At 45.4% G+C, this 16379-nt stretch overlaps 1 protein-coding gene across 7 annotated transcripts in view; it reads left to right on the top strand.

Moving 5' to 3' along the window:
• Window positions 1-16379, top strand: part of NSMF (NMDA receptor synaptonuclear signaling and neuronal migration factor) — a 47987-nt gene that overhangs the window by 8549 nt on the left and 23059 nt on the right. For 4 of the 7 annotated variants that reach the window (XM_052814855.1, XM_052814852.1, XM_052814856.1 and 1 more), the window contains exons 2-3: window positions 666-727; window positions 11812-12291. In XM_052814855.1, coding sequence (XP_052670815.1) covers window positions 666-727; window positions 11812-12291 — 542 coding nt within the window. Of the gene's footprint in view, window positions 1-665; window positions 728-5753; window positions 5817-11811; window positions 12292-16379 lie in introns of those variants that run through there. The other 3 variants (XM_052814858.1, XM_052814860.1, XM_052814857.1) reach the window with 3 other exon arrangements.

Raw genomic sequence — 16379 nt, 5'->3', positions numbered from 1 at the left:
ATTCTTAATATATTTCAGTAAAATCTCAGTCATCCCTGGGACCTGAATCCATCAGAGAACCAGGAACTGCTTTTGTGGGGTGTCATGGGGGTCTCAAATAAGGTTGTCCAGTAATCCAAATACTGACACAGCTGGTGCTTGAGAACTTAGGGTTAAGGTAGGTAAAATGGGTATTAGCATTAACGTCTAAGCTGTGGTTGCTCACAGATAGGAGTATTTAGAACCAGAGTAGAAGGCTGCAGTGATGGTTGGGACCGAGTTGGAGATACCTTCTTCCCTGGGCTGCCAGAAAGGGTTTAACTTAGGGTGGTTAGAGACAGTGGTGCAGTTCCTATGTGCATCACAGAAACAAGGCCAAGTTTAATGCAGGTGCATTTCAATTTGTTTTCGTTTTAACAGAGAAGCTAAAGACTAAGACAGTCCTGGGCTTGTAGTCCAACTCTGTTTTCCCCTTTGCCAGGGGAAAACTGAGGTGTGTTAACCAGGAAGAGCCCACTGCTATTGCAGCATGTTTAAATTGGTGTCATCTGAAGTTGAGGGAAAGGCAGCTGCAGGAAAACAGCAGTATATTGATATTGAACTGTTCCTTCTTTCCTTGGCCTTTAACCATTGCCCATCTCTTTCTTTCTCTCCTTTGCTGCCTTCTGTGATGCTTGGATATGCAGAGCGGCAAGGGCTTTTGGAGAATATCTTTCACAAAACCATCCTGAAGGCAGAAATGGCTCAGGTAAGAGAATTGACATGCCTTGTTTATATCCATATGTGCATGCACCTATTTATTAATAGGCCTTAAAATGAAAGTGTATTTATCATAAAGGGTTAGTGTGAGATCTCTGCAGCAGAGAGGCAGGAGGAGTCACCCTCTAGGTCTGTGAAGCCCTTGAGGAGAAAAGGCAGTTTGGTGACTCGAGGATTGGGTGGGCTGTGGGAACAAGTTCAGTTTAGTGGACAAGTGCCCTGTCATAAATTCACCCCTAGAGCTGATGTCCCTGGAAGATGTTTCAACTGGGAAGTGAAAGACTGCACTGCACAAGGCTTCTGCACTGGTTTGTCACTCCTAGGTCTTGCTTTCATTGGGGAATAAAAAAGGGCAAATTATAGTGTGTTAACTGACGTGCTTAGTCTATGTGCAGCAATCTGTCTTTGCTGGCAAAGGTAACATCTGGATTTATTCCCAGGGTTTGCTTCAACGGGTTAAAATGAGATTTGCCTTGTCTAGTTGAGGACACCAGCATGTGCTAGCTAGTAGAACGTAATATAGAGTGATGTTATCATTTTATGTAAATTGTGAGTGTGTGTGTTTAAACCTCTACAGACAGGGAATGCCTCTTGCTAAAAGAGCAAGCCCAGTTACACTAGTCTTTGACAGCCAGCTGAATGAGTCCCTGCCTTTTTTTCTTGGATCTGTTCTAATGACCTTCAAGTTGTCCTTGGCTGAATTGTGCTAACTTTGTGAATGGGAGGGCTTTAAAACAATGTACTGCAGTTTTCTTTGATTTTTTTTTTTCAGGCATGAGAAACTCCAGTGACACATTACTTACAATACTTGGTGGTAGGAAGGGAAGGGTAGAAAAAGGCTGGGATTTAATGCAGCTGAGATGAAGCATCTGTGAGGCAGAGGGAAGGAAGGGGTTGGACAGACAGTGCAGAGACAGGCCGGGCAGGTCTGAGGAGGCTTCTTAGAATGGCAAAAACATCCTTTATCATGGCCATTTTTGCAGCTGCTTCTGTCAGCTGGGGTCTTTGCTGGTCCTTTTCTCCAGTCCCCCACCCCAGTTTTCAACAGGGAGAGATGTTGTCTCCTGCTCACTTTGTAGTGCCCTCATAGTACCTGTGGGGTCACATTCAGGCCACACAGAGAATCTCTGATGGTAGTGAGGGGAAATGGCAGATCTGTTCAGGTGTCTGAGACCTGGGGAACCCTGGTCAAAGCCAAGGAGTAGGAGCCTCTATGAGGCGCACTTACAAAGCTGTTGTTTTACTCAGCCTTATGGGTGTTCCTAGTTGCTCGTTTCTCTCTGACTGTAGATGAGAATGTGGAGATGGAGCTGATGTGACTCCTGGATAATGCCCTGCTGTTGGACTCCCCAGACCAGCACTTAAACCCTCTCTGTGCTTGTGACATATCTGTAAGCTCTCCAGGGAAGCCTTCTCATACCCATTGCCCCCTTGGTGTATCAGGCTTGAGATTGTATTTGAATCCAAGTGAATTTCATTGGCACAGATAAGAATCAAGCAGCGAGAGGTGCACAATCCTTATGGGATTCTTAAGTATTGACTTGGAAATAATGAAAGATCCCTAGAAATGACTCTAAATGTTTATAGAAGAGGAAAAAAAAGAATCATCATTTTTTAAGTCATCTTTTGAAATTCTGCAGTGTATAATTTAACACAGTATGTAACATTTCTTTATAAATAACCATGGTAGGAAGGTTGCTGTCCTACAAAAATGTTGAGAGTACAAAATTTGGCTCCCTTTTGTTTGTCCCAGTAGTCCAATAACAGAGAAGTCAAGTCTTTCCTTCCTGCAGAAATTCTGTATATGTCAGTATGACTTTTGCAAGTTTCTGAATGCTTCACCTTTGGCTCAGCAGAGCACTTAAGCTGTATGATTAGCTTTCATGCAGTGACTCCAGCAAAACAAAGGATGGGCCTCTTCTACATAAGTTGAAGATGTAGCATATATAGAAGTACCTGAATCTGCTCCGACTCATCAGCTTGGCTTAAAAGAGCAGAGAGAGGCAGTGTTATGGTACAAGCCCACCAGCATCCTGTAGTTAAATTCCAACTTGCATGTGTTTGTGGCCAAGGTCCAGAAAGCTCAGCACACTGAAGAGTTGAGTCCTCGGTGCATATATGTCTCTGTTTGTAGCACTCTGGGCTTTCACGTGAGTGTCTTTACGTCACGGGATAGGCCTGCTTTCCACTGTAATAACACTAACTGTATATGTGGATGCTCCCTGCACTGCCAGCAGACTGCAGCTGGAATTAAGACTCTAGCCTAAATGTGAATGGAAGGAGGCAGGCCTTGACTTCAGTAGTTTATAGTCCAGAAAAAAAAGGTTTAAGAAAGGTTTAAAGTCATTAATGAATGCAGTGAGGGAAAAGGGTAGTTGTCTTTGAAGAGCAGGAAGGTGGCAGAGCCATCAGTAGAACAGTGGAGGCCTAAATGGAGGAGGGAAGGGGAGGATCCTCCTCTTCTGCATATCCAGGAGCTAGAACCCTCCTCTCTCCCTGCAGAGGACAATCCTCATGCAGAAAATGAGGTGGGTGTGAATCTTTGGGATGCCAGTTCTTTTGCTGCTTTACCTGCTAATTCAACTCCTCTGCAGAAGGGTGGAGCTCTGTAACTCCCCAGGCAGACACAGGAGACCCACCATCTGGATGGAGATGCCCAGTGTGCAGAGACTGCCCCAACTTACTCGATTTCTGCTGCACTTGTTCTCTGAGGATTGTTTGACTTTTGATTTTGGTTTGACTTTTTTTATCTTTAAGAGTCCCTCGACTCCAAGGAAAGGAGGTGGTATGACGGCTTTTGCATCCCACCTCTTATTTCACATTCCACAACTGATCAAAGAGCTTATTCTTTGGTGGTATCTTTCACACACCAGAATCTATTTCTGGTGGCTCCTCTGGAGAGCTTGTGTGTATGTGTGTGGCAGAATGGCTTTAAGAAATTGGGGAGTGGTAATGAAGAACTACAGAGGGATTGTATATCATCAGGATGGGCCAGCTGCCATGTCTGAGCGTTTTAATGAGGGGTGAGTTATTTGCAAGGCTTTGTTTACCTTCTGTTTTCAATAAAATTGCAGTCTATCATGCTCCGCTTCCTTCACTAGGGCAGCGGGTATGGAATTGAACATTGCCAGGAGGTAAAGAGGATTGCAGAGTACTGCAGGGTGTATACATAGCGAGAAGAAGGTGAGGTGAGGGAGGGTATTTGTTATTGGTTACACCTTTGATTCTTCCTGATGCGAGGCCTGAGAATTTCATGGCTCAGAAATACTGTGTGACTATTCCTATGCAACTCTTCGAGGTCTTATTCTGGAGGAGGTTTTTCCAGGTGACTTGGGAGGTACTCTCCGCTATTGCTTGTCTTGGAGTGCTCTGACCATGTCCTGTGAGGTTACAGCAGGGATGATGGCAATACAGATTTTTCTTCTCTTTGTTTCCTTTTTGGAACAGGGAGGCTGCCTGGTGACAGGGTATAAGTTGTTGGCAGGAGATGAAGGGATTGTCCCCTTGGAATCATTCAGATATTTTGTTTTTTCTCCTGATCTAGAAGATATTCTGAGGAATTAGAAAAAAGGGAGGGTTGGACTCTGCTGCAGCTGGTAGGACGTGGATCTGTGAAGGGAGCTGGTGCTGAGGTGGTAATATGTCTCCTGCTCTCTTCCTGCCTCTGTTCATTGCTGGCATATTCATGCAGGCTGAAGGTCTGGGAAGGTTCCCAAGAAGAGCACTCTCCCAGGTTCAGCATTCATTCTGACTACAAGGCTGTTGCCAGAGTCCTTGCTGACGCTCGTAGCTTTCTGGTACCTTCCAAAGACTTTCTATCTTGTCTGTGGCATGCTTTTAGTGTAGGAGTGGGTGTCACTTGGGACAGATCTAGAAGAAAGATAGGGAAAAGGATTGAAATGTTGTGAAAGGGAAGTGTAAAAAGGCTGCAGAGAGCAAAATGCAGAAGAAATAATCACTCAGTCTCACCAGTGCTTGTAGAATAAAGAGTTTTGGACATTCCCAGAGTCCCCTTCTCCCAGCTTAGATGTCAGAGGCCCCACACTGAGATACTGCTTTAGATTTCTTTATCTCCATGTACTGGAACTATGAGAGGAAAAAGATACCGAGGGCATGGAGCAGTGAAATTAAAAATGACAGCAAGTGGAGCATTTGAGAAACTTCCTCTTCTCTGGGGGAGCAGTGGTGCACCCTGGTGAGATGGGATTCAAACACAAGGATCCTTTGCTGAGGAAAGGAAGGGAGTTATGCTGGGTTTTTTCCTGATACTTCTTTATCAGGCAGTTTCTGTTTTGCTCAGTTGGGTTATCTGGAGGGCAGCTACTGCTGTGCTGGAGTCCTGTAGGATGCAGCACTGGTCTGCCTGCTGCAGGCTGGCTGCTCTGGGCAAGCTGCACGTGAAAGGCTCTGGGAGCAAGAGAGAGGGAAAGATCCCAGCAAGTATAAGGTGTGCTTGGTGCTGCAGAGTCGGTAGGCCTTGGACCAGAACTGCCTAGCTGGTCTTGACCCAAATTTGCTGTGGTTACTGCAGAAACAGCATGGCTACTCTGACTGGTTTGCATCAGTACAAACTAAAGGGGTTAGTTACCTGAAAGTGGAAGAAGCTTCTTTTTAAGCTCAAAAGAAGTCTTCGCTTCTTTCCTTTGTTTTTGCATGATGTTTCAGCCATCATCGAAAACACTGAGTGCATAAGGACAAGAGGGCACCTGTGAGCTTCCCCAAGCCAAATAGCAATGGGTAGTGGTGGCAGGAGCAAAACGTGTTTGCTGAGGCTACTGTGCCACGTGCAGAGACTGCACTGAAGCAACCTCTTATCTTTGCACCCTGGGCTTCTGCTGCTTCAGAAGAGGGGGTGTGTGTGTGGAGGGCAGCAGCCACGCAACAGAGGAGATTCCTGACTCTGCCAGGAACTGACATGGGGCTTGAGAAACTCCAGCCTGAGACTTTGCAGGTGCTTCAGTCCAAGCAAGTGACCAATGAACTGTGTTTTTTATGAAGCCATGAAGTAAGTGCTTTAAGAGGGACCTTCAATTTGCCAGTGTTCAGACTGTGGAGCTGCCAGTGAAGCCTGATTCAGGGTAAGCACTGAGTCTGCCTTTTTCTCTAGACGATGTTTCTCTGTCCCCAGGATGGACCCCAGCAGCGCATCTGGTGTGGGGGTGTACTGCCACACTGGCCCAGCTCTCTCAGTGTATCCTGTGCTGACGTGGTGTGGCTGGCCTTGAGCAGTGGAGGTGGACTTTCTAGAAAGAGCCCATGCTCCAGAAGGGTTTGTAGGCAGCTTGAGTTCAGGGCAGGGCAGGGATGTGAAATCTCATCTCCGAGGGTTTCAGGCTGCTTCCACGTTTGGCCAGCACAGGTATGGTGTGGGTGTATCATAAAACTTGCGGTGGAATGTGATGTTTGCTTATAAAGTGAATAAAAACGTAGGTCACAGTGTTACCATGGAAATGCTAAGGCCGGTGGTGGAGCTGCCACTTGCTCCTTTGGGTCTTGTCTCACAATAACAATTTCATCTATTCGCATTAATGTTACAGGCCAGACTAAAAGGTTACTCATCTATGAGGCACAATGTCAACAGCATCTTCAGTTTGTTTGTTTCCTAGGCCCATTTCAGCGCAGACGACTAATTGGAACCATTTTGTCATAGTTAAGTGACCTTCTGTTTTCTCAGAGCACGTCCCTTACTGAAGCAGCCCTTGTCTTTTCTCTGTGGCTTTGCAGAGAAGTGTCTGACGTTCCATCCTTGGGAGCGGTAGGGTCAGGCGCCCGATAAAGTCACAGCAGGGCTCACTTGGTCAGGCTTCAGGTAATCCCATAGCGAACGTTGTGCATGTCATGTCGTTCGCTCACTTGACTCTGAAGCTACTGCACAGCTGAAATGCCACTGTGACCTTTTTTTAATTGTTGTATCCCTGTTTTTATATCCCTGCCTCATGCTTCAATATTTTGAACAAATGTCCTGTTTTTTACTACGCCTATTTCTTGACTATGTTTCAACCCTGCAGACCAGCGAGGTCGGCTGCCAGCCTGTCTCTGAAGGCAGGAGCCCTGTGCTGGTGGGGTCACGTTGCAGTACATTAGCGTTGGGAAGGACAGAGCTGACATGGTAGGGAGCTTTGCATTGTGGCTCCAATGCATGCTCAGAGAGGGAGCAGAGGACAACAGGACCTGACAGCCTCTTAGCACACCTGAGGGGCAGTGGCAGGCATACAGGAGGCCTCAGAATTGAAATTGCAAGAGAAACTGCTCAGCTGTGCTGTTTGAAAAGATGTTACTGTTTTTGCAATGCCCTGGGCTCTAGCCAGTACACCTGTCTGCTCTCCTCATTGAGTATATCACCTGGACTCCTACTGGTGTAAAATAAAAAAAGCATTAACTTCATTTCTACTGCTACGAACAATGCTGCAACTCCATATACTGTAAACCTAAAATCTTCCCATTCATCTTCAGTGGCCAAGACAGTTCTTTCTTTTAAAGTTGGTACTGTAAACATCAGGTCCAGAGAGGTCCAGCTGAAGTGGAGCAGGGAAGAGAGAATTCTTTTTCTGAAATTTATTTTTTTGAGATGACAGATGTTTTTTTAATAGGGTTTATCTGGATTCCCCTTTGCCACTTTGCTTCTGATGCTGGAGCTGAGGTTTTAAATCTAAGGTGCTTTAATCATCAGTTTGGCTGCTAAATACAGTAATAAATTTGGGACTTTTTTTTTTTTTTTTAAGCTTCTGTCTATGCCTTGTGGCTATATTCTGCCTTGATTTATAAACTTCTCATCCCATGGGGTTACAAGGCAGTCTGCATCGGATACGAGTTTGGCTCAATGAGTCCCTCCACTATTGTGAATGGGCATCAATCAGCTGAGGCTTATCCCAGCATGTTGCCTCCTCTCGAGAAACTGTTGTGACAGTGAAAGAAAATGTGGAAGTCCTTTCACGGTTAGTTACCTGGGTCAAAGGAGGTGCTCAAGTTAGGGTTACTGAATGAGAAAGGATGTATTGTAAGTTTATCAAGAACTACATGTACCAAGATTGTGGATTCTTTCTTTCCCAAGATACCGCAAATTAACCAGTACAGATTACTATTGCTGTTGGTGGTCATGTCTTTGGTGATATGCATGCCCTAACGACTGTGTTGGGCAGTGCTGCATGGAAGGTGAAGAAAGAATATCAGAGGAGCAAGTGAAGCCAAAGAGACGTGTTCAAGTAAATACCAAGGCGGGTGAGAAGTGGATTGGCCCTTGGGACTAGACTGTCAAGCCCCCAGGTTCTGGACAGGTTGTTAGACTTAGCCCAGGTAGACAGGGAAGTGACGAAAATTGGATGTTTCTGTTACCAATAGACACATGATCTACAGATCAAGTACATTGGTCCTCTTCCCTTCATCTTGCTGTTAAGTATCTCAGGCACCATAAATCCATGTAGAGCACAAACCTAGAGGAAAAGAAATCTGTTTGAGGAACCTGATTTGTCTGCTCCAAGGTGGCTTTGCAGCTGTGTGAGACAAAGGTGTTGCTGGTGAAAGCAAGTGGGAGAGCAGAGTTATTACCAGGTCAGCTTCATTGGAGTGGCTGGAGAGGAGGACACTGTGCCAGGCTTCCCAAGTCACGCTGTCCTGGGCTGGTGTGGCAGTTTGATGGAGCAGCTGGTTGTGGGAGAGATGGCAAGAGCAATGTGAAAATGAATAGAAATGGAGCAGCAGTAACCAGGCAGAGGGTGTTAACAGCAGTCTGCTTCAGCTAACTCTTAGAAGGCAATTCCAGTTATTGCTGAAGTCCCCTGTTACTGTTTCTCGGTTCTCTTCACTGAATGTCCCTGTGGCTCAGACTTAATTCAGCATTGATTTCTGGACCAGTTTGACTTCTTTCCTAGCAGAAGCAAACTATTAACTTAAAACGCCACAGTGGAAGCAGGTGCAGTGCTTTGGCACCTGAATCTAGTTCACTGCAAGCACAGACAAGGGAACTGGTCACTGGTAACGTCTCAGGGCTGCTGGTGTATGTGAACGCAGATGTGTGTGAATGCTAGCGCAGACTTGTTCCCTGAAACGGTGCAGGATTGTTTTTGGAGCCAATAATTCATTATGATGGATGTCTGAATCTCTTTTTGTTCCATACTATTTTTTTTTCTGTATTTAAATTCTTTATTAACCAGAAGTCTTGAATAAAGCTTCACATTCCTTTTGCATATGAAGTTGCTTCTCGACTGTGTAGTTACTGACAGTGATAAATTGAATGAAAAGAAAGAATTATCCAATTGTTTGACAAAGAGAAAGCATATTGGTGTGGTGGCAGGCCTTTGTAGTGTAGACCATGAAAACTCCTAGGTAAGTAAAAGTGAAAACACCTTGAGTAAGGGACAAGTAAGGTAGGAAGAAAGGATTATCCTTGCATTTTGCATGCTATATCAGACAGGTAGTTTATGTCAAATATATCCAGGCAAGAATTGTAACCCTGCCATGATTTCAGTAAAAAATTGGCTATTACTTGAAACCAGTGATGTCCCACTTACATGTCTGTAAATTTTATGGGGCTGAATAGACCTCAGTGCTTATAAAACAGAGACCGGAATTGGTCTCTCTGCACTTGTGTTTATCAGCATTTTCAGACGTACTATACTTTGGGCATTTCATTTTTCCATTTACCCACAGATACCAGAGTTCAGAAATTCTCAGATCTTTGAATTGTGGCATTGTCAGCGTGTGAGTAAAGGTACACAATCCTGTGCGTTTGCTCTAATGAGGCTATACATCTTCCCTGGAAGTATTCATTTCAGGAGGAACAGAGGCAGCCATCAGCCACTATTTTGTGGTGTCTTAAGAAATATGTAGCGTCATTGTGCCCACACAGCTTAGTAAGTTTGACAAGTTGAGACGAGTGCTTAGAACTGGCCTTTGTTTTTAATTTAAAAAATGGTGTGCTTGGCACTATTAGCCAGCACAGATCTTGGCAGGTCTTGAAGAGTCATTTGGTGGTGTTTTCCCAAGACATGCCCACTCTAGAGCACAGTTAATCTTGGAACTGGAGAGAGTCTGAGTTGCTGGAAAGCAAATGTTGTGGCCTGCTGCCTCCTGAGGGGTGACAAGTGGTTGGAGAGACTTTGGAGCCTGTGAACACTTTCTGCACTGGGTGGTCCATGACACTGTATCCTGCAGCTGGTAGGACTTGGGGGACAAGCTGTTGAATGACAGCTGGCGGAGCAGCTTCTTCCACTTGAATTGCTTGTAATTGTTCTGGTGATGGCCGGTGTTGTCCATCAGGCTTTCCTCCTGGAAGAGGTGCACATGTCCACGCTGTCTCTGTGCAGGAGACCGTGGGTGAACTAGACCACTGCCTGCCTTTCATATTTTACCTGGACAGCATCAGTGAGGTGCATGACTCCTCACTACACCTAGGCACATGTTTTGGACTTCATGTGAAGTCTGGAAAGACAGCATCAGCTGTAGATTCAAGAGGCATAGCTCTTTCTTTAGGACTCCTACAGGCAGCTCCTCCTGGTCAGCTCAAGGAGTCACACAGCTGCCAGCTACAGTATCCAGAGATTGTGAGGCCTTACTAGGAGACAAACGAAACGAACCTGACTTGTGTCACCGTAAATGGTCCTGACAGTCAGTTCTTGAGCAGAGTGGCCAGAGATGTATTTATCTCCTAGTGGTGCTGGAGGAAGCTGTATCTCAAGCAGAAAAATGAGATAAGGGTGACACGCTATATCTGTACCCACTCAGTTCAGTTCAGTCTCAGAGCAGGGGGAGAGGCCCTGGGCAACATAAGCACGGTCCAGGGTGGGCTTTGGATTCAAAAGGTGCAAGTGTACGTCCTCAGCTTGGGAGGGCTCTTTTCAGAGTGACACAAGAGCACTTCATAGGAAGCAGAATGTGGCAGCAGTAAAAGGTCCATGTTGCACACATACAACATCAGACTTGTCCTGAGATAGGTCTCTTCCTCCTTCATCCCTTCATGGCCAGCTACAAGGTAGCCAAGCCTCACATTCTTGCCAAGTTCTTCCAGTTCATGACTCAGTAGCTAAAGGAAAGATGTTCGTTAAATATCTAATGAAGTAAAGGCTTGGGTTTGCTTTCTGCCTCTGTTTAAAAGGCTGCTGTCTGTGCTGGACACTAATGATTTTATTTTTTCTGGGGTAGTAGTCACATGAATAATGCATTCCCTGCTGAGCCTTTTTAACAGTCCCCTAGCTGCTTCCCATCTGAAGGGAAGTGTAAGAGGTAATTAACAGCCGCTTGAAAAAAGGATTAGCAGGTGGGTGGGAGCTACTGTTGGGTTCATGCATGGAATTGCCATGGAAATGCTGAGATTTCCTGGCACTTCATCCAGTGTGTGGGTTCCAAAGATAGTTGCACTCATGGGCCTCTCTCCTTTCGATCTTCCTTCCCTACAAAGGGAGCGGCTGTATTTTCCTTCAGGACAGCTTCCGCAGGTTGTGCTGTCGCCATCTGCACACATGATGAGGCCTGCTAACCAGGGGCGCTGCAGAGAGCGGGACGCTGTGTTGCAGCTGTCGGCTGAAGTCTTTTTGTCTTTCTTTCATGTCAAACCAATTGGCAGAAAATCGGGGGGGGACGGGGACAGGGACGGGAATGGACCAAACCCTGGTCCTTTCCTTTAATTCTAAAAAAATAATAACTTGGTGCACAAAACACTCAGAGTTTGTCACTTCTTAGAGAAGTTGGTGCTGGTCCTTGTTCTGCAAACTTTCACCAGCTCAGTAGCCCTTGTGTGGCTAAACCTGCTGAAGCAGACAGGACTGCGCAGATGAACAGGGGCTGTTTTGTACATAAGCATTTTCAGGCTGTGCAATGAGACCTGCATTTGCTTCTAGCCTTGTTTGGTAGCCATGCACGCTTAAAATATTGGGTGTGTTTGTGAGAAATGTCTCTGATTTCAGTACCAGCTCTGGAGATTTAGAAGGCTATGGGCACATGCTGATCTGAAAAGATTCCTGGGGTAACTTACCATATCTCTCTCCCCCTTCCCCTTTCTGCAACAGTAACAAAGAGCCTCCTGAATTTGTCAGTGTTTGGGGTGCTTTGGTTTTAAGGGAAGTGTGCCATTTGTTTCAGATCACCTGTTAGCAGACTCTTACATCGGACAGGAGGACTCCCCTGAGATGCAGCAGGCAGCACAGAACAAGCGCAGGCTCTCCGTCATCTCAGATGGCAAGTTTGAGAGGAGCTTCTCTGAGGAGCAGGCAGAGAAGATGCCAAGCGAGGGACCGAAGCCACGAGTCTACACGATCTCCGGCGAGAGGCCGATGCTGTCGGACCATGAGAATGAAAGTATGGAACTGGTGGTGATGAAGGGGGCTGCCCAAGAGGAATGCCACCATGGCCACCAAGTGCACAGTGCTGGCGGCTCTCACGGTGTTAGCAGGCATTGCAAGGGCTGGCCGGGCAGCCGGCAGGGCTCCAAGGAGTGCCCAAACTGCACCCGGCTGGCTGCCCCTTCCCAGCATTCCTTTGATCTGGAGCAGCAGCAATCCAGCGAGAGTGGGTGGCACAGAAAAAGGCTGGAGAGGATGTATAGTGTTGATCGAGTGTCTGGTAAGTAAGGGTGAATGCTGGGTGCTGGGAGGACACAAAGGGACTCATCGAGACAGAGGTGAAGGGTGATGCCCATCTCATCCCAGCACGGAGATTTCGTTGCCATGTGCCTCAAGTTGGGCCCTGTAGTGTTTCCCCTGCGGCACCTTACTGGTACCTTGCACCAGCATTCGTGGAAAGGAATTGTCAAAAGAGGAGTTTGAAATAAGCTAAGCTCAGTTTGAGGCCAGCTCAACCAAGCTCCATTGTGTCTGCTTCTAGCTTGTAAGCAGCAGATGACCTGGATGGTTTTCGTGACAGCTTCATGTAGCTTAGTGAGGGTGATCTCTGTGGGCTCCCTTTCTGTTGAAGGAAGAGCAGGAGAGGAGGGACTGTGTCAAAGGACCTACATTTATACTCGTCCAGGAGGCAGTTCAGAGGAGGACCCTCTCTCCTCTGCCTCATTCTGGGGCTGAACGTGCCAGGGTGCTTAGCAGGAGCTTCAGCTCAGCTCAGGTATGGTCTTCTGTACTTCAGTGTGTCCCCAAAATGCTCATCTGCATGGCTGGAAGCAGTTTAGCAGGGTCCCTCTAGTAGTGCCACCTCATGGGCTTTCAATAAATACTAGCAAATAATACAATATTGCACTTTCTACCCCACTCACTATCCATTTGTTCAGTGTTCTCAGGGAACAGGGCTTGTAATTTATTCAACTGCATGAAAAAAATCCCTGACTGTCTTTAAAAACTTAACCATTAATCAAATATGTGTCACAATCTATGTGCTTTGAATTATAAGCTAGGAGGCAGTCGATCTTTGCCTGTCAGCTCTGTATGTGGCTGGCAAAGAGTCTGACCTAATTTGTGTGATTTTTTTTTATTTGTAAACACACATCAAGGCTTTTAGAGTGGAGTGTCCAGCCAAGAAAGGTCAAGGTTTTCTCCTTGGAAAGAGATTAAGGACTGTGGAGATCAAAGTGTACATCTTTCCTGGGTTCATAGTTTCCTAGTAAATATCATAGTGATATTTACTGCAGGTAAAATTGCTGAAAGTTTGGGTTCTGGACCATATTTTCATACCTAGATGCTTGAAATTATGTGACTAAATTAATACATGGCCTAATACTGAATAATAATAAAAAAAGAACTGATTATCAAATGTGCAGAACACCTACAGTCCCACTAACTCCTGTGTGTAGTTTTTAAGCATTGTTCCTCTGTTTGTTCCCTGTGATTTTTGGGCTTCACTACATGTGCAAGTTTAGACTTTATTATTTTTGTTGCCTAAGTGCAAGAAAAGGAGTGAGTTTTCCTGTATGGAAACCTTTTATGGTTTTATGATCACATGTGTTTTAGCTGTTAAAAGATGGCTGTGCATATGACAGCACAGCCAGAAAGCTTGTGTGAGGATAGAAAAAGAAAGCCATTTCAGGAAAGGAGATCACAACCCCAGGGGCTTGGTCTTCTGGAGATCAGGGTGCTGAGTTGAATCCGTTGCAGCCTCATGATGTGTACTGAATTAAGAAAGTGAAGATTTCCTGTTCTAGTGCTGATGGATTTATGTTGAAAACTTTCCTGAACAAATCAAAATTGTACTATGCACTATGGGACTGAAGCAGGTTACTTGATACAGAACCAAAGGAAAGCTCCGGATCACTAATGGAAGAGTTTAACTCCTCATAGCTGGAGCTAAACGCCTCTGCTGGAAAACATGTCCTAGCAAATGCTATAAAGGGATGCCATGTTCCGTTTCTGGGCCTTGGAATTTATAATATGTGTTTTCAACTAGGCAGCATTTTTGTTAGGGCCAGTTATCAGTGTGAAATGGAGATTTGCCTTTCTGAAAATATGTCGGAATAGTTACTTAAGTGGGAACAAAGCAGACAGCGCTGAACCTGCAGATGCCTCCATGAGTATTTCATGTTTCATACAAGCAGGCAGCAGCTACCCTCAGTGCTTGCCTCAAGCTTCTGAGTGCTTGCACGTGTGGCTGCACAGGCAGCGCTGTGCCTCTAAGACCAAATCCCATCATAGCACTGGGATCATGGAATGAAAGTTTTCTCAACTTGGTCTCATTTACGCTCTCTATCCAAGCATTGTTACTCAGAGAGAAACCGAGAATTGAATGGCACAACTGTCACAGGTTGCAAGAGGTATTTCTTGGAATGTCCTTCATGCGTGGCTAGCAGAGAAAACGGAGCAGAGATGAATGGAGACGGGAGAGAGACTAATTTCCCCAGAGGTTCACTTTACCGTGCTGCTTTCTCTGGATTTACATGACACATTATTGCTGCAAACCAACACTCATGGCAGTTAGGCCAGATTGGCATAGTTTAATATGGATTTTTATGCTGAGTTTATAATGCCTAACACCATTCCAGAGAAGCACAAGCTGTTTTCTCCTGTGCTGCTCCCAGCATCTGATACAAACACATCCACTCATGGGCAGAGGTGCTGAGATTTTCATGCAGCCTGGCAAGAGGCTGGAGATGCTAAATGTGGTGGTGGTGTTCCTTCAATCTTACCCAGGCCCATGGTTCCTTGACTGTTTCATCACAATTGATGGTACCAAGAAAGGAGAACAAGGTGCTCTGCCTGGCCAAAAAGGAGCAAGCTACCTGCTCCTGGAAACAAAACAGCCATACTTATAATCCGAATTTTAATTAGCTGGATAGCTCTGGGTCTGAGCTGTGTTCCCTAGTCCCCAGCTGTGTGCTTCTCTGCTACTCTTCTACCTCTGGCTGGTAAAGAGGCCCCTCTGAAGGGTCACAAATCCTTTATTCTCCATTGAGTGCTATGGGTAGGGGAGTGATATCTTTCCTGTGTTGACTCCTGTCTATCAGAAAAGGAGGGGAGGCTTCCAGCTATTGTCCAGGCAAAACCTCATAAGGGTATTAGCTGTTGTTCATAAGCTCTGCTTTGAATCGAAGCTAGTGGCTTAAAAGCTGTAAAATATGTTAAGAGATTGTCAGTCTTTTGAGATGCATAGTCCCTGACAAGTCTGTACAGAATTGTTGGCTAAAAAGGAATTTGTACGACTTCTCCTTTACCACATTTGTGGGTTCGAGACTTCAAACAAGTAATTCATTTACAGTTTGAGCTGTTTTGCATTTCTTCTCTATCTGTTTTTTGGAGGAAAGCAGACATAGGAACTTCATAATAAGTATTTAGCGTACTAGAATGCAGTTTCCATTTAACATATGTATTTCCTTAGGGTGCCTTTATAGAAGGCTTGACCTAAACTGTTGGCTGAGAAGGAGTGTCTGTTACAGCTTTCTATATGATTTCTTGGAAGCTTCACTTCAAAGGAAGCCTTCCCAGTTGTATTTAGCATTTTTTGCATCTGTAATTGCAGCCACTTTATGTACTTTCAGGAAACAGCAGGATCAGTCTGTAGTAGATAATGATCTGTACAGAACATTTGGTAAGATATCTGGTCTGTAGTAATTATGTCTGCAGTACGCATGCAGGGTTTGATTGGGTTTTGGCCAATGAAAGTGAATAAAAAAATACTCTTGACAATGCCAGAATATTAATGTCTAAGATACCATAGTTGCTAATGATCTTAAAACTTGAATGAGTAAAGCAAGACGCATGATCAGCAACATGTGGCAAGGCATTAAGCAAGGAAGCCACAAACTGGAAGTGAAGCAAGGTGAAAAATCAGGTAGCCCCAAATCACAGGGATCCGATCCGCTCAGATCTTGCACGTCTTGTGTCCGTGGATTTTAATACACCTCTGATTCCCTGCCTGACCAAATTCAGCCTGAGAGTTCTCAGTAGGAGCTGCTACTTGGTCAGATTCCTCCTTCTGGTCACCACCATTCCCCACACATAATTGGTGACTTATTTTGCTGCCTGCTTTTTGTCTTAGTAGTCATTACGTGAAGATGATGCGGTGTCCTAATGCAACGGAATTAGGAAATAATCCATGTTGGTTCAGGCAGGGCAGTTTACAAATGTAGGGGACCAAATAAGCACAGTCTTAATATGCAGATTGTATAGCTGATGTGCAGTTTGACTTCTAAAACCAGAAAAACTGATGAAGGCCAGGTCATCAGGAGCAGGTGTGTGAGGGGTTTAGTGAAACTTCAGTGGTGGAAGAAGAGA

This window comes from Harpia harpyja, chromosome 19, assembly GCF_026419915.1.
Source record: "Harpia harpyja isolate bHarHar1 chromosome 19, bHarHar1 primary haplotype, whole genome shotgun sequence".
NCBI classification, from domain to species: Eukaryota; Metazoa; Chordata; class Aves; order Accipitriformes; family Accipitridae; genus Harpia; species Harpia harpyja.
This window is presented reverse-complemented; position numbering and strand designations above follow the sequence as displayed.